Source organism: Oryza sativa, chromosome 4, assembly GCF_034140825.1.
Source record: "Oryza sativa Japonica Group chromosome 4, ASM3414082v1".
NCBI lineage: Eukaryota > Viridiplantae > Streptophyta > Magnoliopsida > Poales > Poaceae > Oryza > Oryza sativa.
The window spans coordinates 30,688,261-30,709,445 of NC_089038.1; the positions used below are offsets into that span (position 1 = coordinate 30,688,261).

The 21,185-nt window shown below is 43.9% G+C and overlaps 2 protein-coding genes across 2 annotated transcripts; one reads left to right on the forward strand and one right to left on the reverse strand.

Annotated features, from left to right (window-relative positions):
- Window positions 1–583: 583 nt before the first annotated feature.
- On the reverse strand, window positions 584–3,999 carry LOC4336857 (probable transcription factor FL). Its single transcript, NM_001402417.1, has 3 exons — window positions 3,362–3,999; window positions 2,736–3,145; window positions 584–1,180 (listed from the first exon to the last, which is right to left on the reverse strand). The coding sequence occupies exons 1-3, from the start codon at window positions 3,765–3,767 to the stop codon at window positions 827–829; spliced, it is 1,170 nt and encodes a 389-aa protein (NP_001389346.1). The 5' UTR covers window positions 3,768–3,999; the 3' UTR covers window positions 584–826.
- Window positions 4,000–14,190: 10,191 nt separating this feature from the next.
- On the forward strand, window positions 14,191–18,654 carry LOC4336860 (wall-associated receptor kinase 17). The gene is made up of 5 exons (XM_015779416.3): window positions 14,191–15,241; window positions 15,427–15,576; window positions 16,111–16,137; window positions 16,340–16,498; window positions 17,000–18,654. The coding sequence occupies exons 1-5, from the start codon at window positions 14,191–14,193 to the stop codon at window positions 18,217–18,219; spliced, it is 2,607 nt and encodes an 868-aa protein (XP_015634902.1). The 3' UTR covers window positions 18,220–18,654.
- The last annotated feature ends 2,531 nt before the right edge of the window (window positions 18,655–21,185 follow it).

Sequence of the window (21,185 nt, forward strand, 5' to 3'; positions counted from 1 at the left end):
GCTTGATCTGATCAAAATGCCTACTAGTAATATTTTCAGGAATCTGTCACTCTTGCTTGCACCCGTTTCTGCAAATGGGACATTATGAACCTGTATGATTTTCTCAGTTCTTTTACCATGATAAAAGCACATCTAGCCAATTCTGATTACTCACGAACTTGCTATTTAGCAATGGGATTTTTTCTCTATTGACAGTCGCCAATTCTGCCCATACTATTGTTTCAGTGGATTTCTTTTAGAGATAGGAGTAGGTGCTGCTGTTTACCAGCATTAAATCAATCAGTGGGATTTTTTATGAGGAGGTAGTAGTTGTTTAGCATGGAATTAAACGATATGTGGCCATGAGGGTTGTTCTATTTGGCCATTTACCCGTCGAGTCCTCTTCAAATTTAACCCCAATATCTATTTGGCCATGAGGATATGTCACGATTATCACATATTCGAGCTGCTTGAACCAAGGATGTCATAACATTTCGTCAGACGATGCAAAATTCACGACATTTAGGATTTAGCATTTCATAAATAGAGCTGCTTGAACCAAGGATGTCATAACATTTCGTCAGACGATGCAAAATTCACGACATTTAGGATTTAGCATTTCATAAATAAAGGAAACGAATTTAACATGGTAACAGCTAAACAAATGGGCCATCCAGATCGCAAACATGGGTACACGACGAGTTCCTACACGACGACGCATCCTCGATCGGCCCATCGAATAGCTTAGAACGACCTAACTGCCTTACAACGAAAACACGGCCCAACACCACAGGAAACTCCCACGCGCCGTGGCGGCGCGGGAACAGCAGCAGAGTCTCCGGCGAGCTTAGAACAAGGGCGGCGGGAGCGCGGCGGCGGCGGCGGCGTGGCTGCTCCGCGCCTGGTGGCAGAGCTGGCGGAGTCTGGTGGGCACGTACCAGATGGCGAGGCGCGGGTGCGCGGCGAAGACGGCGTCGATGTCGAATCCGTGGCGCGCGGAGATGTCGACGAGCGGCGCGTAGCAGGCCTGCCTCCACGCCCCCACGTTCTCGCCGCGGGCCTTGTAGGCGCGCCGCAGCGCGTCCGACGCCTCCTCGTCCAGGCAGTGCAGCGCGTAGCAGTGCACGTAGTGCCGCATCTTGGGCTTGTTGATGTAGCTCGCCCCGACCTTCTTCGCGTACCGGAACACCTGGTTCGTCACCTGCATCCACCCATACATGCATGATGCATGAAGGCCATTTCATTGCGTTTCACCACCGAGACGTTCGCGTGTGCGTGCAGCTAGCTCGTGCACATGACTCATGCGTCGCACAGTGAGATCACGGATCTGATCGGCTGCTTGGGGGCGCAGGAGCGCATCGATGCAGCAGCCGGTCCGTCCGGGCTGTGAGTGGACGGGATGCAAAGCCATCCAATCACCCTGGAACCCCGACCAGGCCGTGCGTGCATTCATTTCATTGCACCGTCTCCGAGCTGAGCGCCCTGATCCACGGCGGCAGGTGAGCTCACATGGCCGTACGTGCGAGGGATTGCCGCCACGGAATCCGAGGAAGTGGCCGTCCTCCTCCCCCTACCTCCATATGGCTCCATGGCTGTGGGGTGTGGCTCCATTGCCATGCATGCCTACGCTGATGGCTAGGGCCCGACAAGACAACACATGGAACGCAGGCTTTGCCAGCCTACCTGCAACTGACACGTCGGCACTCTTTTTCAGGTTGGTACTTGGTACTACTGCGCATCGGCGTACGCGCTCGTGTCCAGCTCTTCCTGAATTCTTCTACTACCCGCGTACGTGAAGCATCCACTACGTAATCACTGTTTGCTTGTAACAAAGCGAACGGACGGCTATGCATGGGACTAATGAAACAGGGAGAGCACGAGTGCATGGCAGAAATACCGGTATGACAGAAACAGGGAGCATCCTGTTACCATGTGATGTGTGTTCCTCGTCTGTGAGCATGAATTGGTAGAATAGATTAACACCCTAGCAAGTCTTACAGAAGGAAAGTGAGCATTCCTGCTGTTTTACGAATGTTTTTCAAAAGGTTTTGCCCGTTGTACAGTTGATTTTCTAGAAATTTTAAACACTGTCGCCCTTTTAAGTCAAAGAGCCAATGCTAAAAGTTTTGAATAGGCGGAAAACTTAAGCATTGAAAATACTCAAGTTATTTACTAGATGCTTTAGTAATCAACTGTTTGTTACCATGCAATGATAATGAATCTTTCGCACCTTTTTAACTCAAGACTGGCCAACAGAATACTCCTACTCCATATCTGACGGCAGCACGATGTATTTGCTCCTACTAGTAGTACTTATAGGAGTAACTGTGAATGAGTAATAAACAATAAACAAGTCGAGCCGTTGGGATGACAGTAGTCTTAGGGTGTGTTTGAGGAGAAGGGGATTGGGGAGATTGGGGAGATTGGGAAGATACGCAAAACGAGGTGAGCCATTAGCACATGATTAATTGAGTATTAACTATTTTAAACTTCAAAAATGGATTAATATGATTTTTTAAAGCAACTTTCCTATAGAAATTTTTTGTAAAAAACGCACCGTTTAGCAGTTTGGGAAGCGTGCGCACGGAAAACGAGATGCTTTTGTCTCTCAATCCCCCAGATTGCCCAGGAACGAACGTTCCCTTATTCAGATCGTCTTACGTCTGCATGCTTATGCAAGAACGCGAGCATAGTAGGGTAGGAGTACGTAAGATATAGAGTACGTAAGATACGTAATGCTCGTAAATCACGCGTACCTTGGTTGGGGACTTGTGTCCATGCAGCTTAGCCATGGATTGCACCTGCAGCAGGAAGAGGCGGCACTGCTCGTACAGATGGAACAGGTAGTCCAGCCCGTTCTTCTTGGCCCTCGCCACCTCGCCGGGCTCCGTCACCACGAAAGGATGCTCCCTCTGCCGCTCCCCGCCGCCGCCGCCGGCCGACGACTCCGTCGACTCCGACCCGCCGCCGCCGTCCTCGTCGCAGCAGTCCATCTCGTCCTCCTGCATGTCCAGCCTTAGGTCGTCCACCTTCTTCCTCCTCGCCTTCTTGCCCTTCCTCGCCGCGGATCCCTTCTTCGCCTGCTTCTTGCCGGTCACCATCCTCCTGCCGTTGTCGTCGTCGCCCATGCCGCCGCTCCCCGCCATGTCATGCTCGTCGGACAACACTGTTCGCGTGCATGCATGCATCACAGCATCGTGTACAGAACAAGCACAGGAACATGGTTAAGAATTTAACCGATCAGCTTTTGCATGCATGCATGATGACATCGTCGCAATTCACACGCAAGAACACACAGTACGCACTTAATACGCACGAGCGTGTTCGGTAATCACATGAAACAAGAGGAGAAAGATAGTGGTATGATCGATGCGTAAGATACCTTCCTGGGAGGCGCCGTCCACGGTGCTCCCGGACTGGTGCCCATGGTGGCGGCCGCCGAGCGACATCAGGCGGCCGCGCTCGGCTCGCAGCGCGGCGCGGAGGCCGAACCGCTCGCCGAGGAGCAGGTCCCAGCGGAACAGCCCGGCGAGCGCGGCCATCATGTCGTCGAGCTCGCGCTCCGTCATGGCCAGGAGCGTGCTCGCCGTGAACCCGAGCTCCGAGATCCGCGCCACCGTCGACATCCGCACGCCGTACCCTGCCACCAGCTCCTCCAGCTCCCTGGGCACGTTAGCCGGCGGCGGCGGCGGCGGTGGTGGCGGCGGTGGTGGCACGGGCGCCGGCGCCGGCGGGCCGAGGTCCCACCGGAACGGGTGCGCGGCCGAGAAGGCATCGTTGGGATCCATGCGAGGATGGCTACTAGCTTGCTGTCCTTGCGGTCGGCCGGGCTCGGTTTCTCCGGTTGTTTCTTGTGTTTCGCCCACACACCTCTGTGCGTCGCGTTGGGCTCGTTATATAGCGGCCACTGTAGTGTTGGGCTATAGTTGCTGCACGCGGTTGACTTGACAAATCTCCATAGCTCGTTGCATTGGTCCGGATCGATGTATCTGCATTCACGCTAGCTTTTGGTTTTTGTCCAATACTTGGAGGAAGGGAGCGAGCTACCGATCGATACTACGTGAAAACGACCTGTCCTGTAGAAAGCTGCATGCGTCGCTAGAGCACACACGATTTGATAGTCTAGATTCTAGTAAGCCCTATTACGTGCCGGTACATAAAAAGTAGGCACAGTAAGCCTTATAGGAGTAATACACCCACACATTGTGTTGTCCTGTCACGGCGTACGTGCATTTGTAATGTGGCGCACGTCTCAAGTGTCCTTCGATCTTTTCGTCCCGTCTCTCCTTGGAGGTAGCAACGGCGTCACTGTTCCTCTTCCGAAGAAAAAAGATACTCCTGCATGCGTACTGTTGTTGCGTACACGGTGAACACGGGTGAGGCCGTAGCCTTGTGCCCTTAATTATCGTACGTGGCGGTTGTCCATGTAATCGTGTGAGCGGTGGGGGCAGAAGATTAGCGTGTCATTCTGCAGATTTTCCCCACGCTAGGGCAACTCAAAAATGTTTTTGATTCCGAGGGCGAAAATATACTTTTTAAGAATTATTTTACCATTCTGGATAATTAATGTATCGAGAGACACCGTATTTTTTTAATATAAAACTTAATACTTTTAGATACTGTGTATTTTGAGATAAACAAAAGAGTAAATTGCATCAGCGGTACACGAACTTGTCAGGTTGGTGCAATCTAGTACATGAACTTCTAAAACGCTCGTTTCTGTGCACGAGCTTGTTTGATGCGTGCGAATAATGTCAAAATCGCACTGCAAGGTTAATCTTGTTGATTCTGTGGTTGATTTAAACTCTATGTAAACATTAGTCTAAGAAGGATAAACATATAATAAGGCATAATGATTGTATAAAAAAATAAAAATTTGAGTAATGATGCAAGGGACAGAAACAAAGAAAGATAAAGTGGAATCTAAGAAAAATCGGTCTTGTCGCACCATTTTAGTCTTAGTTTGCACATACCAGACAAATTCATGCACCAAAACGAGACGAGCATTTTATAAGTTCATACACTAAATTGCACGCACCTGACAAATTTATGTACCGCTAATATAATTTACTCTAAAAAATGTAGTGTAAAATTTCTCTTCTTTTAAAGTCTCACTATGGTGCATTCATTGGTCTTATTTGATTGGAGGATTTAGATCTTTTTTACAATTATTTCAATTAACGGTAGTAGAAATATGGAGTGATATTTATTGTAAAAAAGAATAATGTGCATGGTGTATAATTGTCATTTAGCAATGATTAAATATTTGTTTCTCTTTCTGGATTTTTTATGGAATATCATCGATGCCGGTGCAACGGATGACCACAGATCAATCTAGCCGGGGAAAAACATAAATGACAAAGTTACTCCTAATCACCATATTAATGACGGGGGATTTCTTGGTTTTACTCCCTCCATCCAAAAAGTCCAAGACCTATTTTCTTTTTGACCAAGGCCAGTGAGTAATTAATTAATTCATTATGTGACAAAATCAATGAACATGTAACCAATAAGTACTGAAGTATAATGATTTCTTAGGCTCCGCTCAAAAATTTAATATAACACATAGTAATGACTATATGGATAGGACTTAAACTTTTAGAAAACCAAAAAATAAAATATATCTTAAAACTTTTGGATGGAGGGAGTAGTCAGTTACCGATGTTTCTCCTATTGTGTCAAAGGTTGGTTTGCTTAGTCATTAATTAGCTCGATAGAACACTAGGAATAGTTCACGGTCGAGTCCGAAAGCATTAATTAATGAAATGAGCCTAGTGCATCGAGTGTTTTTTACATTTGAATTTAAAAGCTACCATAGGCAAGGAACTCTACCTATTGGTAGTATATTTTGGGGGTAAACGACATTCAACCACTCTGCCTAACGGTACAACGCTCGTATTGCTCTCTCATAACTTCGTGTTTACGATTTAGACTACTCCAATTTCGCTTGTTGCTTCTATAATTCAATCGAGATTTTCTAGTTAAGAGAGAATTAGTTATCTATTAGCTCAAAGAGACGCTTATCTTTAGCCTCTACCTTATAGTTGACGGTAAAAAGGAGAAATGAAGGTAGCAGGGGACTTTAATATATAGCAAAATTACCACGTTTTTTAATCATGAGACAGTTGTATGAGAGCAAGGATAATAGTACAGCTCACTTCCTACTATTAGCACATTTTAAAGCCAACAGATATAATAGATTAGCTATAAGGTTGGCTATAATTTTCTTCTCTTCTCTGTCTCTCACTTATACATTTAATGTATTTGTCTTGGAGTTTGTAATAATCTAGCTCTTGTATGAGAGCCAACACCCTTGATTTTTCACTATCTCTCTGTAAAATCAAAGGTGTTTTTGATTATTATTCTGTGATGAACAATTGGGCATTGGAGATTATTGGTTGTGTTATTTGGAATTTATTCACGAAGTGGTTTTGAAGATGATTGGATTTACAGGTGAATTACAGGTGCTATCATTTTATGTGACCGGTCAGACCGGGGTGCGTATGCCGGTCAGACCGGCAGTGATCGAGCGGTCAGACCGGCCAGCCCGCGGTCTGACCGGCCGACTCTGTGTCGGTTTCGGTTTCGGGTTGTTTGTTTGGATATCCGTGATTATTTCATGATTATGGCTTCTAGATGGATACTATACGTATGTAATACTGTTGTTTGATACTAATGAGTCAAGTTGGAGATAGCTTGGTCTCCGAATATGGTTTCTTTGTTTATTTCATGTGTAGGTGACTCGATGTCTCGGGAGAGTATTTGCGGTGATGGACCGGGAGTCGGCTTGGGGATAAGACGACGTCCGTGGTGGTCAGAGATCATGCGGGATACTTAGGCTAGAGTTGATGCACGTGGTTGATGGAGATTCCATATGGCATACGATGGAGTTATTATGTGCGTATGGGATGCGGACTCGAATTTGGAAGGAGTCCAAATTTGGTATGATTGGTTATGTAAAGTTTGTTTCTTGTACTAGAGGGTTTCCTAAGGTGTTTAGGACTCCTAGTATGAGTTTGGTTCGTGGCTTTAGGCTGCCTACCTCATGTATAAATAGAGGGGGAGCGTGAGGCTTCCCGATATCGCTTTTGAGAGCAATTAAGTTGAGTTTTGAGTTAGGGTTTCGAGTTTAGTCGAAATTTTTGTAAGGAGTGTTGTTGGTGCACTTTGTAAACACAGAGAGAATCAATAAAGTCGTCATCCACTTTAAGAGTTCTTCGATTTGTGTTTACCGGGTTTCGGCGGTCTAACCGGCGACACACCGGCGGTCAGACCGGCGACACACCGGCGGTCAGACCGGCGGCAATGCGGTGGCAGACCGGCGGCGACAGCAGGCGAGGCAGGCGACTTCGGCGGTTCGACCGATCGATCTACATCGGTCAGACCGATGTTCATCAGGCGGTCAGACCGGCGCAACATCTTCGGTCAGACCGCGATCCATCGATTTCGAGGGTAACTTTTATTTCCGCTAAAAGTTTTTGTTTTTTGGGTATACCAACTATTCACCCCCTCTGGTTGGCTTAGTTATTGCTATTTGATCCTACACTCTCTCCTCCACCGAAGCTTATAGTAGGCTTATAGCTTACTATTATACTTGCTCTGATATAGTAGCAACGACAAGTGTATGGTTTATATTAACAAGGTGAAGTGAGGGCGGTGGAAGGGTAATTGATCAATAGTAAGAGAATAAGGTGGTGGGCAAGGACAACGTTAACCGAGGATAGTGGTTTGGAGTGGCTAGCCAAAACAAAAGATGATGGGGGCACACACAATGGCTACAACAGCGACTACCCCACACGTACGTATTACTCTCCAGTGCATCATTACATCATCACGGTTTTTTTTGATTGGGCTAGTGGGCCTCAGATGGCCTTTTATGTGCATGTTATGTTGAATACTACATTCAGCAACCAATGACAACTAACTGATTCAATACCCATCGTCATTTCCATTAGGAACACCACAACGTGAAACACATTTGAAACGACAACATGAGATGACCCGACAAGATGTATAGAAATAAATTTTGTTAGTAAACAAGCTTTCCGGTTGTTTTGTTTTATTAGCAACTCCTAAATTTTGGTCATGCATTTTTTTTACCAATGGTTTGAACGTGGAGAGAAAAGAGGTACTAGGGTTACCTGGTTGAGCAAATCTTGAAGCAATTGAAACAATCCAAAAGTAACTGTATTAGAAAAAGATATGAATACCAAATAGACAATGCATTTGCTTTATACCTTTAATTTGTTCGAGCAATCAAAACCTAAGGAATGTTTGATTTCTTGTCTATGTATCCATTGGAATTGTCTATTTATATTTGTTTGTCACAAAAATGTTGTAAGTGAACCAAAGCAAACAAATCCATAGGTAATTTTAAAATTTTGACAAGAAGTCAAATAACCGTGCATTAACAAAAATTAGTAAAGTATGTATTGCTTTCCCCCCTCCTCCTTTGGATTGGTGTATTTTTAATGAACCATACATTTTCAAAGGATTAGGTACTATTAATGTCTTTTGTTGTAGCAGGGGGTAAACACCATCCTCCCAGTCCGGTCAAAACACCAAAGGAAAAGAGGTCTTAAGAATTCTAAGTGTCCAACTTGGAAAAAGCTCGTGACTCAGAAATTACCATCCGAGTGGTAAAGTACCATTAAAGTGGTAAAATACTATCCTAGTGGTAAAATACCATTCGAGTGGTAGAGTACCATCCGATTGGTAAATTCTCATCCGACTAGTAAAATACCATTCGAGTGGTAGAGTACCATCCGATTGATAAATTCCCATTCGATTGGTAAAATACTATTCGAGTAGTAAAGTCTCACTCGAGTGGCAAAGTTCCATCCGAGTGGGTTTTCAACTTGTGACTGGTAAATTTCAAGGGCCCAGCAAGTGAGAAGGAATGTATGAACTCTCAAGATGGAAAGTGCGTTTGGCCAATGAACTTGAGGGAAAACACTACTCGAGCAATGAAGATACCACAAGAAGATTCCGTGGAGGCCACTCCCAACTACTTCTATCAGTTGCCGCCAAATGACCATAATGACCTCTAAAATGTATCAAAATGTCCTTAGGGTTGCTGACCTGGCAAGGGCATTATGGTAAACTCATATATCCATAAGGGCAAAGTTGTAAGCCGGCCAAAATCCTATAGCAAGACAAGAATATCAATCACTAAAGTTGTGCATTTTGTGTTCGAGCTCATTTCTTATGATAAGCGGAGAAAATGAACTTTTCCGTCTATCCTCGAACTTGTCCATGACTCAAGGTCACGACATCTTTGTAACACAAGAAGAGGAAATCTAGAGGAAGAGATTTCCTACTCCCATCATCATTTGGGGAATATGGACCTCTTCTCTTCCTTTTTCCTCTCGTGTCGGATCGGCGTAAAGTTTCGCGAGTATACTTTGGGGGTGTTTGATTGAGATTGATATAAGTTGATGTGGCTATCGCTACAGCTACACCAACAATAACTAGTATAGCAAATCTATGCTAGGCCTGTTGCGGCGTTGTGGTGTGCCATCGCTGAGGGCACCGAACACCCGCTTTCTCAACTACGGTGCTAGTGGAGTATTGTTATATGGATCCATTGACAATAGATCCATTAATAATAGCTTAGCATGTTGTAAAATGCATACAAATTAATATCCACTCTAGAATTCCTCATATTCCCGTGTTCCAAACAGCTTGTCCTATTGATTTTTTGTGTTTATAATCCTACAGTTTTGTATGCACCTATTGATCTATTTCTATGTTTTTCGTAAAGCTATGTTTTTCCTATCATGAAGGAGGCTTAATTCATGAAACAAGGGGCTAAAAAGGGAATTCAGCTCTATGTACTTCAGTAGTAGAGGTGGAAGTAACGAGCTGAATCATTGGTGGTAGAGAAAAATACGTGAACGGCATCTATCGTCCAGACCAGATCCGCATACAAGTGCAACCACGCTAAAATTAACTGACCCAGGCTTTTCTGCCTCTCCTGGCTCCCCCCTGCTGGCCCTGCCTCCCTGCGCGAGAACATGCAAGCGTAATGTTTTTGCAACTGATGATCCCCGGATAGCAGCGCAGTGCCACTTATGATGCCGAGACGACAGTGCAATTTGACCGACGCCTACCACACCGCTGCTCTTAACTTTGTTCAAACTGCAGTGCACAGTGCAGTGTGCTCTCTCTTCTTAATTCACCGAATGGGATGCTCTCTCTCGCACGCAGGCACACAGTCGATGTGCATGCGTGAGACATGTTTGTCCGGTTGCATGCATTGCTCGCCACTTCGCAGCATCTCCACTGAGATGCCGTCTCGAGCGTATCATGTCTATCTGTAAACTGCTGCTCCCCCAGACCACCAGCACCACCACGCCGGCCGTCGTCGTCTGTGCGTGCATGCATGCACACCTCTCAAGGCACATATACGCACCGGCATCGCGGCCGCGTACGTACTCAATGGGGCACGTGATGAACTGACGAGCACTGGACTGGTATTATTCCTCCCAATTGAATCGTTCATCAGAGAGCTCTCACTGCTTCTTGCACTCCCATGTGCATAGCAGCTATAGCTAGCCGGAAGATGTGCAGATGAATTCATGAACTTGAACGTGCAAGTGCAATTGTGCAAGTGTGTGAGCATATCATGAGTGTGGGCTTCAGTAGAAAATCGCAGAAGGCTCAACAGTTTGCTTTTTTTGAAACGGCGATCGGTGACTGTGTGCACGCAATTATATACTGAGAATTCTGAGACGATATGTGCGAACCTGCAGGCGAGGTGCCACGTGAAATCGCTTCCACCAAACTCAGTATACGGCCATGTCGATGTCTCATGAAAGCTAAAGCTGGGTGCCTCATAGCGAATCTTTGACCACGTGCAATTCGCACAGACTCAGTAATATTCTCAGCAATACGCTCAGACAGAAAAGCCAGGAAACCGCAGAAGCATCGTCGCAATAGTTCCACAACAGAGCTCCACGAGTAGTATTCCGATGACAGCTTAGGCCTGGTTTAATTCTCTATTTTTTTTTCTAAAAACATCACATCAAATTTTTAAACACATGTATAAATTATTAAATATAGATTTAAAAAACTAATTGCACAGTTAAGAAGAAAATCACGAGACGAATCTTTTGAGCATAATTAGTCCATGATTAGCCAAAAGTGCTACGGTAAGCCACATGTGCTAACGACGGATTAATTAGACTCTAGAGATTCATCTCACGGTTTTCAGGCGAGTTATGAAATTAGTTTTTTCATTCGTGTCCAAAAACCCTTTCGGACATCCGGTCAAACATTCGATATAACACTAAATTTTTTCACAAACTAAACATGCCCTTAATTGAAGCCACAAATTCCAGTCCAAATCCATCTCTTCCTCCGCCGGAGACGACGAAGACCAGGGTTTAACTTCTCGATTTGTAAAAACAGCTTCTTATCGGTTTATCGAAATACGACAAAAAACGATGAATTTGATCAACGCCGTAAAAAAGCGGCTACTACCTATCGGTTTTCACAAATCGATACCTAACAGTTTCACGAAAATAGATCGATTTTTTGAAATTCCATCGGTTCGGCGTGCTGGGGGGCAAACGTTCTCACGAGGAAGAAAGGTCGGACAGACACGGGAAAATGCGCGATTTCCAGCCGTTCGATGGGTTGACGGCGTGATCTATTTCACCTGGGCCGGAAACAGGTGCGCGAGGGATTGCGGCCCGTTATAGTTGGGCTGAAACGGGAGCGCGACTAATGTGCGGGCCGTCATGGTCGGCCTTATCACCTGCTCGGGAGATTGATCAAACTGTCCAGCTTCCCAAAACTGGAAGAAGATAGTGCACCGTGGAAACCTGCCAAACAGCAGCAGCGAATGGATCTGTGCAGTGCTGGTGCATGGTTGCTTCATGCCCTCATCACATTCACATCACAGTCTGTTCATGTTTCACTAAACAATTAATGATCCCCCGGAGAAAAAAAGGCACTTTAACGAGACGACGACGACGACTACAAAGTGAAAGATTCGAAAGGATCGTGCAATATTTACTCCTATACGCTACAATACAGTGTCCTCGGGTCGTCGCATGGTCACTAAGCTAAGAGATAGCGGTCGTCGTATGGAGCTCTAGTGGAAAACGACCCGCGTATACTGAAGAGAGCGACCTCAAATTGTTTCCAACTTTAAGTGCCATATTGTTTATCAGTTTTTGCCTGTTAGTCTGGGTAGTGGTGTTCTCGTGCATTCATCCTTGCGCATTGAGCAATTGATCTGTAGCTTTATCTAGATTCTTCACACCCTCCTATTATTGAGTGGGATGGTTGTGATTGGTTGATAGAAAGATGTAAGTGAAGAAATAGCTTCATTTTAAAACAAAGTACCATGCTAAAATAATTATATTTTGAGACAGAGATATACTACTTATTTCTCGAAATGTAGCAACTTTTAGCTATATATTTATGTCAGAAGTTATTATGGCTTTGGAACCGATGTAGGCCCCATTTTATTTAGATCAAGACACCAATTTTACCTTGATTTTTTATATCATGTTTTTAAACTGCTAAATGATGTATTTTGCACGAAAACTTTCTTTTAGATAAATTCATTTTTAAGTTTCAAATAATTAAAACTCAATTAATTACTCCCTCCATCCTACGAAGACTCATTTTTTAGTTTTTGATATAACATTTGACTCATCGTCTTATTTAAAAATTTTCTATGATTAGTGTTTTTCTCGTTACTAGATAAAACATGAATACTCCCTCATTTTTAGATTTTGACACAGTCTTCAAGATGCTACTTGATCAATAATATCTATAAAAGTAAAATGTTTTAAATAAAAAGAATTGCACATGATAGTTGTTTAATGATAATTCTAGTAACAATCAATTTTACATGATCGATCTTTTTTTCTACTAATAGTCAAAATTAAAAATGTTTGACTTGACACTATTCTAAAAATTATTATATTTTTTGTACGGAGGATCTAGTACTTTATGTGTGGTTAATTTTTTTTAAAAAAATTTTCATAAATTTTTCAGATAAGACGGATGGATATACTAGCTTCATTATTTTCAATATAAATGAACACCACTGTAGTATATGCTCTCTCCATTTCAAAATAGAAGGCAACTGAGGCTCTTATAACCACTGGGTTACAGTCCCTTTCGCATTATCATCTTATTGTTAGAATCATCCTAATAAATACAATGCATGTGTCCAATAGAATTAGAAATTCTAAGAGTGAAGAATTTAAATAATAATAAGGAATAAGTCTACATAACCCCACCAACTATCACAGCGTGACTACTTAACCCCCTCAACTATCAAACCATGTATCAGACCCCTCATCTTTCTAATACCGTTTAATTAACCCCCTGAGGTAGTTTTGCCAGGTGGTGTGCTGAGTTGGACAAGCTTCTTGTGTTATAGCAGGCTGACATGTGGGACATGCATGATTTTGTGACACTCAAATGACCTGAAACACTTATGCTTAAATTCTGAATGTTATGGCGTTATTTCCGCTAGCACCTGTTGCTTAAATTCTGAATGTTATGGCGCGCTAGCACCTGTTGCTTTGAATTGTACACTGAAATAGCTTTTCATGATGTAGCAGCCAATTATGTTTGTTTCGGTGGAAATGAATAGTTCAAATTATGATCTAATTTGTGTTTGCATTATGATTATGTGCATGCTGTCATATACTTTTAGTGTTGATTTTTTTTAAGCCGATTCAATGTCCAGAGTTTAATCCTCTCACTTACAAGCCGGTCTACATGTCAGCCTGCTCTAACACAGGAAGCTTGTCCAGTTTAACACGCCACCGTGGCAAAACCACCCTCCAAAACCACCTTAGGGGGTTAATTAAACAATATTTAAAAGATGAGGGGGTCTAATACATGGTTTAATAGTTGAGGGGGTTAAGTAGTTATCCGGTGATAAGTAATTTTAAGGATGCTAGTTAATTGCATATATGTCTTGTATTATAGAACATCTGAAAAAAATTGGGGGGAGTAAAAGTTTTTTCAGTCTCATGAGAATACATAGAAGTTCCAGGTTAATCTGAGAAACAATTAAAAATTTAAAACCAACATGTAGCCAGTAGCCACAAGAGAATTAGCACGCTTTCGGCGACAATGACCCCTTCACAGTTCACACTCCCAACATAGCTTCTCTCGGCGCTCGTCTATGCTGTATGCACCACCGAGAAGGAGAACAGCAAGCAAAGGCGCGACGACATGCCGTGCAGAAGAGCAAGCACACCGGCCGCTGCAGCTGCAGCTGATCCTGCTGTGGCTGCATGGCCTCTCACCCCACTGGTGCTGGCGCTCGCCGTCTTCTCGGCGATGCCTCACGTCACGCTCTCCCGGGGACGGGAGAATCAGTGGCCGCCTCTAGAGGGAAACTCGCAGCTGACGACGACGAAGAACCTGTCGTGCGACGAAGTCCCTTATCCCTTCGGCTTAAAAGGCAAATCTGCCCCTGGCTTCAGGGTAACATGCCGGAAAAACGACAGTGCTGCCATGCTCCGCATTGGCCATCAAAAATTTCGAATCGATCAGGTGTCTTCGCAGGAAGGTTTCGTCGTCATATTTGCAGGCCCCATCTACCGGTTGTGCTACGATCGCAACGGCCGGCCGGTCGTGGGGAGCACCGGAATCGGGCCGACGAATTTGACGGACACGCCGTTCTTCTTCTCCAAGCGCAACACGCTCGTCGCCACCGGCTGTTACTCCAACTTTACTGCTACCTTCACCAGCTCGCTACACCATCATGGTTGGTCTACTAACGGAAGCTGCACAACCAACGGCAGAGTAAACTCTGACGGATTGTGCCCCGGGACGGCCTGCTGCGACGCCTACGGCATGCCGTTGGACGACGCGCAGGAGGTCACCTTCGAGTTCAACAAGACATCGGCGAGCGTGGCCGGCACCTGCAGCGCAGCCTTCATCCTCTACCAAAAAGAGCAGATCTTCAAAGTCAGCGGTAACAGCAAGCCAATGCATCTCCACCAAGAAGAGCACATCTTCAGAGCCGGCGGCGGTGACAGCAAGCCAGTGCATCTGGAAGACGTTCTGGTGCCTTTGGGTGAGCGAAGGATGGTCTTGGACTGGGTGATTGGGCGCGCCACCTGTGAGCAAGCCCGGAACAACAGCTTCAAGACACAGTACCGCTGCAACAACGAGAGCTCATGCATGGACAGGTTCATGGGAGAGGGCTACGTGTGCAGATGCAAAGCAGGGTACGACCAACACAACGGGAATCCATACGAGGCAGGCGGCTGCCAAGGTAAATAGTAGATACTTCTAAACACAGTGATCTAAAAAATATGCACTAGCTAGTGAAAACAGTTTGTTATAGTTTCTTTCTGTTTGTATCATGGCAGAATTCAATTACCATAGAACTTAGCTAACTGCTATGAATAGAACTGTATTTTTCTGCTTTCTCAATGTGGCTTCACACTATTTATGAAGATATCAACGAATGCCGGTCTCTCATTTACAACAACTGTAGCGTACTCTGTCATAACACTCCCGGAGGATATACTTGCTCTTGCCCCAATAATAAGACTGGTGATGGCTACAGGACAGGGACAGGGTGCATTGACTCCCATCGGCCACCTGGTAAATACATGCCATATATTTTTTCCGACTGCTTTTGTTTAAGATAATGGGATATTTTTTTAGATTGCATATAATCCTACTTATTCTAGAATTTCTGTTCAAACAACCATATTAATCACCACGTGTTATTTCTAGACCAATTTTGAGATAAGTTGGAAAACTCAAAAAAAAAAAAAGCTTTTAAACGGTTCTTCCTGGGTACTTTTATGTTTGATTGGATGAGAAAAGATGAAAGGTCTAAATTGATTCTACTACCAATAAATACCACAGTAAGAATTTTGTTCCTTTTAACGTGACTATGCATGAACTTAGGATTGCCTGGGTGATAGGAGCTTTGTTCCCTTTTTACTTAAAGAAATGTCAATATGAATTGATATATTTCTTCCGGTTGAAACGCTAAAATGATATTGTATGCATCTCCTATATATGGCTGGATTACGCTGTAATATTTCTTCTCTAAAAAAATTCTGCAATAGTTACTCGTAATAATGCGTGATGATCTGACCAAGATCATATATTCTCTCTCTCATGCAGGCGCCCCTACCCACAACCAACCGCAAGGTATCATAAAACAAAGTGCTTTGTTCACCACACAGAAGAGCATTTTAAGTGCAGTCTTTCTAATCAGGAAATTATTATTTGTTCAATGTACCGGGAGAACGTTCGAAATCTTGTTTACAACATCTAATAATGAACCAGTAGCGGCCTAATCATTTTTCATTTGGAAAACATCTCCTAATTGCATGCAATTTACTATTATTAGGCCTAGATGTGTGCAGAGAATTGAACCCTTGCACGTACTCAAAATCCTGCAAGGATGAGCAAGGAGTTACTTCGTGTGTTTGCCCGAAAGGCATGATCGGCGATGGCCAGAAGAATGGGAGTGGCTGCAAAAAGCAGTTTCCTTTATATACCGCTTTGGGTAAATATGCTCAACACCCGGCATTCCACATCAGATCATTCATTTTCTCTCTTTTATTTTTAATTCCTCTGCTATTAATACAGTTGTCAAAAATATCTCCCGTGCAGAACTGCTAATCTACAGTATATAGCCGCTGATGATTACGTCATTACTAACATGAATGATTGAACATCATATAGATATGACCAGTGTATTGACTGCATTCATGATTAATGATTCAGTTGAGCTAGCAAAACTAGATTAGACATAGCTAATGACGATAAACATTAAAAATGTGTTAAGGTTGTAAAAAATACCTCAATATTGTTTCTGGACGAAAGAATTGAAGTCGGAGCTCATAAATAAACCGGAACCATGCACAAATCACAATTTACAATCTGCAGACAAATAGTCGTTCGGTCAAAGGCTCCTAATATTGATTGCAATTTTATACTTCTTTTTACTTCCACAAGATATCATTGAGAAATAAGACTAACACAAGTTGTGAATATTCTCATCCAGTGTCTGCAGGTGTAGCTCTTGCACTTACGGCCACGCTAGCTACAGTGTTGTTGTGCTACTACTTGACAATGAAGAAAAGAAAGGTGGAAAGAAACAGAGCTGAGTTATTCAGGAAGAATGGAGGATTGCTACTGCAGCAAAGATTTTCGATGATGACATCTCAAGGTGAGGATTCATCAGCGAAGATATTTAGTGCGGAAGAACTCAAGGATGCCACTGACAACTATAGTGAGAGTCGGATCCTTGGTCGAGGCGGAAGTGGGATGGTTTACAAGGGTATCCTTCCAAATAATACCACGGTTGCCATAAAGAAGTCCATCTTGTTTGATGAAAGCCAGGTGGAGCAATTTGCCAATGAGATTACCATCTTATCGCAGATTGATCACCCAAATGTTGTCAAGCTTTTGGGTTGCTGTCTAGAGACAAACGTTCCGTTGTTGGTTTACGAGTTCATACCTAATGGAACACTCTTCCAGCACATCCACAACAGGAGTTCTTTAAGATGGGAAGATTGCTTAAGGATAGCTGAAGAAACAGCCGAAGCACTTGACTATCTGCACTCTACATCTTCTACACCAATCATTCACAGAGACATCAAATCAAGCAACATACTTTTGGATGAGAACTTGATGGCTAAAATATCAGACTTTGGTGCATCAAGATCAGTCCCATTTGATCAAACTCATGTAACAACTCTAATTCAAGGAACAATTGGGTATCTCGATCCTGAATATTTCCAAAGCAGCAAGCTCACAGAGAAGAGTGACGTTTACAGCTTTGGAGTAGTTCTTGCAGAGCTATTGACAAGGCAGAAACCTATTTCTGCAAGCAGGCCGGAGGAATCCTGTAACTTAGCCATGTATATTGTGAATTTATTTAATGAAAGGCGTCTACTACAGGAGATAGAGCCACACATTTTGGCAGAAGCAGGTGAAGAGCAGATACATGCTGTTGCCCAGCTCTCAGTCAGATGCTTAAATTTGAAGGGAGAAGAACGACCAGTTATGAGGGAAGTGGCTTCAGTTCTACATGGGCTAAGAGAGTCGTTTGACGAGGAGCAAATCATCAGAAGAAGCAATGAATCAATACAGATAACTAATGGACAAGACAGTGTACATAGTGAGGCAAGACCAATTCCCAGCTTGCAGTCTTCAGGGGAAATTACCACTGAGTACAGCTTGCCAGCTGAAATACTGCCTTCTTCTTACTTGGCAAGATGATGCTCTTATTACGATACTGTAAAGGAATTTTGTAAATGTTCACTTCCGTAATTTTTTTAGGCAAAAGATATTAGTGCGCACGTCTGTGTTAGGGGATCGGCAAACTGCAGCCCTAGACCTATCAAGGGTGTTTGTCCCTAAAAAAATTGGTTGAGGCCAAGCCTTCCAACTTCCAATCCTCAACCTCTGACCTAACCATCATGTACTATAAATAGTTGAGTATGAACCAACTTCTTGTCGAGCAGTAAACCTACATGGTTGATGGTTAGGATTAGGAGAGTATACCTCATGCTTTGACTTACCCCAATGAGCGTGGCGCGGTTGGACTGCTTGGCCGCTCCGTTGCTGGTGATTAGTGGCAATCCCCTCGGGCTTGTAGAGGTCGAATCCATCTTCGCTCGCGTTCTAATTGCGTTTTGTTGCTACGGCGGCGGCGGCGGCGGCGATGCGAGGCCGGAACTCACGAGGAGGACAAAAGGTCGGACAGGTGGGCCCTTGTGAGAATATGGGTTGCTGCGACGCGACCTATCGAGGAAGGTGTGGTTCGTTATAGACTTAAAGTTGGGCCAGAAGCCCATAAGGTGATTGCTGCGAACTGCAGGCCGTGATGGTTCGGCCTTACTACTCGGTGCTTCTGGGCGATCCCTCGGCCTTGGGCTGGTAGCAACTTCACACAGAGTCGGCAAAGTTTCCTTCTTGTATACGTGGCCTTAGATTCTCGAGCTCATATGGCCATCATCAATTCAGGTACGGCACATGCAACGCAACACAGAGAGCATAGCAAGGTTAATAATATAGTCGAATTGTTAACTATAAGATTCTTTATAGCTTTCTCTCAGCCTACCCATATAATAGTTAGCTCTTTATAGCCGATTTATCTCTCTCACAGAGTTTCTTGGTTCTTGTGTTCAAACCGGCGGTAAGTTTATAGCCCGCTTCTCCTCTCTCTCCTCTCCTCCATCTCAGTATTTAGCCGGCTTATAGTCTACTATTATACTTGCTCTAATTCACGAGTAAATTTACACGGAGGAAACCGTGGAGGGACGCACTCGAGATGGGGAGACGATGGGAACCAGACTAGCCTTAATGTTGACAGCGGCACGCATTCACCTTAATGTTGACAGCGTTTTATGCTAAGTTGCTAACTTGCTATCTGCTCGCAGTAGCTTTTTAAAAAATAAAGCTCAAGCCTTAGCATTGGCCACCACATACAAGAGCGCTACCAACTGTTCGATCCAAGTGACGTGAAAGAAAAAGAGCAATGACCAGTGTAACAGGGGCGCTACCAAATACTTTTATCTTCCCAAAATATAAGAAATTTTAAATAGATGGGGCACATCTCAGTACTATAAATCTGGTTCATCTAAAGTCCCTTATATTTTGGAACATACATTTATATTTTGGGACTTTTACGAGAGGACAACGATTGCAAACTGAAACAAAGGCGAATCATAGCTTTCGAGATTTCTTACCTTTTGTCCTTTTAAAAACTTATTTGTTATTTTACAAATAGATTTATAAAAAAGATTATTCTAAAAATATACCCTATTCACGGTGCCAGTATTATTGGCGTCATGGTCCAACATGACAGCGTCAATAACAACATTGATGTTGTTGTCCTCTCTCCCTGTAAGTCAAGTCATTATATGAAGGGGTTCAGCGTCACTGACACCGACATCAAGGATTTATTTGAAAAAAATAAAAATGACCTCATAATAAAAATATTAATAAATAGGTCCTTGACGTAAGTGTCACTGGAATAGGAAACCTATTTGTAATTTGTAATAAAAATATTAACATTTTAGTTATTTTTTTTACAAATTGCTCCACAGCACCATTGCCATTGGAGTCAACCCCTTCACATAGCAGCTTAGCTTTCGCGAGGAGCGAGGGGGTAACACTAATATTATTAGCGCCGTCATATTAGACCATAATACCGACGCTAGCGCCGCGAAAAGGGTCTATTTCTTAAGTAGGTTTTTCCAATGATTTATTTATAAAATAAATTTTTAGATGGTCTAAAATGTATAAAAAAAAATTCTGTCATAGCTTCCAAAAGTACCGTGCGTCCATCAAGCTGTCTTCTTCCAAGGGCAGCCATTATATCGAGTGCATAGTGTGCAATATCTTTGCATGATGGGAGTCACGTCAAGTTGCCCTTCTCCGAAGAGCGAGTGCATAGTGACAAACGACTCGTGTGTTGAGATGAGAATCAAAATGGAATCAAATAGTTCAATGACAAGTTGCCATCCTTTACATATGGCAAATTTTGCTACGGAACACGTAAAAATCGTGTAATTGACTGGAAGATACTGTAAAAACGTAATAATGCCCATAGACACTACAAAATTTATGTAATTGGTTGTAAAACATCGGAGATAATATTTTATAATTTTCGAGACAAAAGAGAGGAGGGAATTTTCTAAGGGCCTGTTTGGTACAGGTCCAACTCCTAAATTTAACTCTAGGAGTTGGGTCTGGAGTGGAGTTGTGGAGTTGTCTAAACTCAGCTCCACAACTCTAGTCCATTTTGTGAGAGAGCTCCACCCAGCTTTACTCCCAGTTTTGGTGGAGCTGAAACTGTTTGGCTGAGTTCCAGCTTCAGAAGGGGTGGAGCTGGAGCTGGAGTTGTGCCAAACAGGCCTAAATGGCCAGATTACCCCCGGGTTTTGAACCACCCATCCGCCGCGCGCACGACGGGCACGACCCAGACACGCCGCTGCGCGCGTGTGCACCACGAAACAAGTCGAACAAGATTGATCCATTCGCTACCAAGCTCCGGCTGGTAAACAGGACAACACAGTATGAAGGGGCACGCAGCCTCGGTAGTTACACCCAGCAAATTGGCCAATTTGGGCGTCTAGGCATCTAACGGTGGTTCCGTCATCAACATCACGCACGAACTGCTTTCGTTCACTAAACAGAATTTCCTGGACGTCACTTTTACAACAGACGACAACGATCAC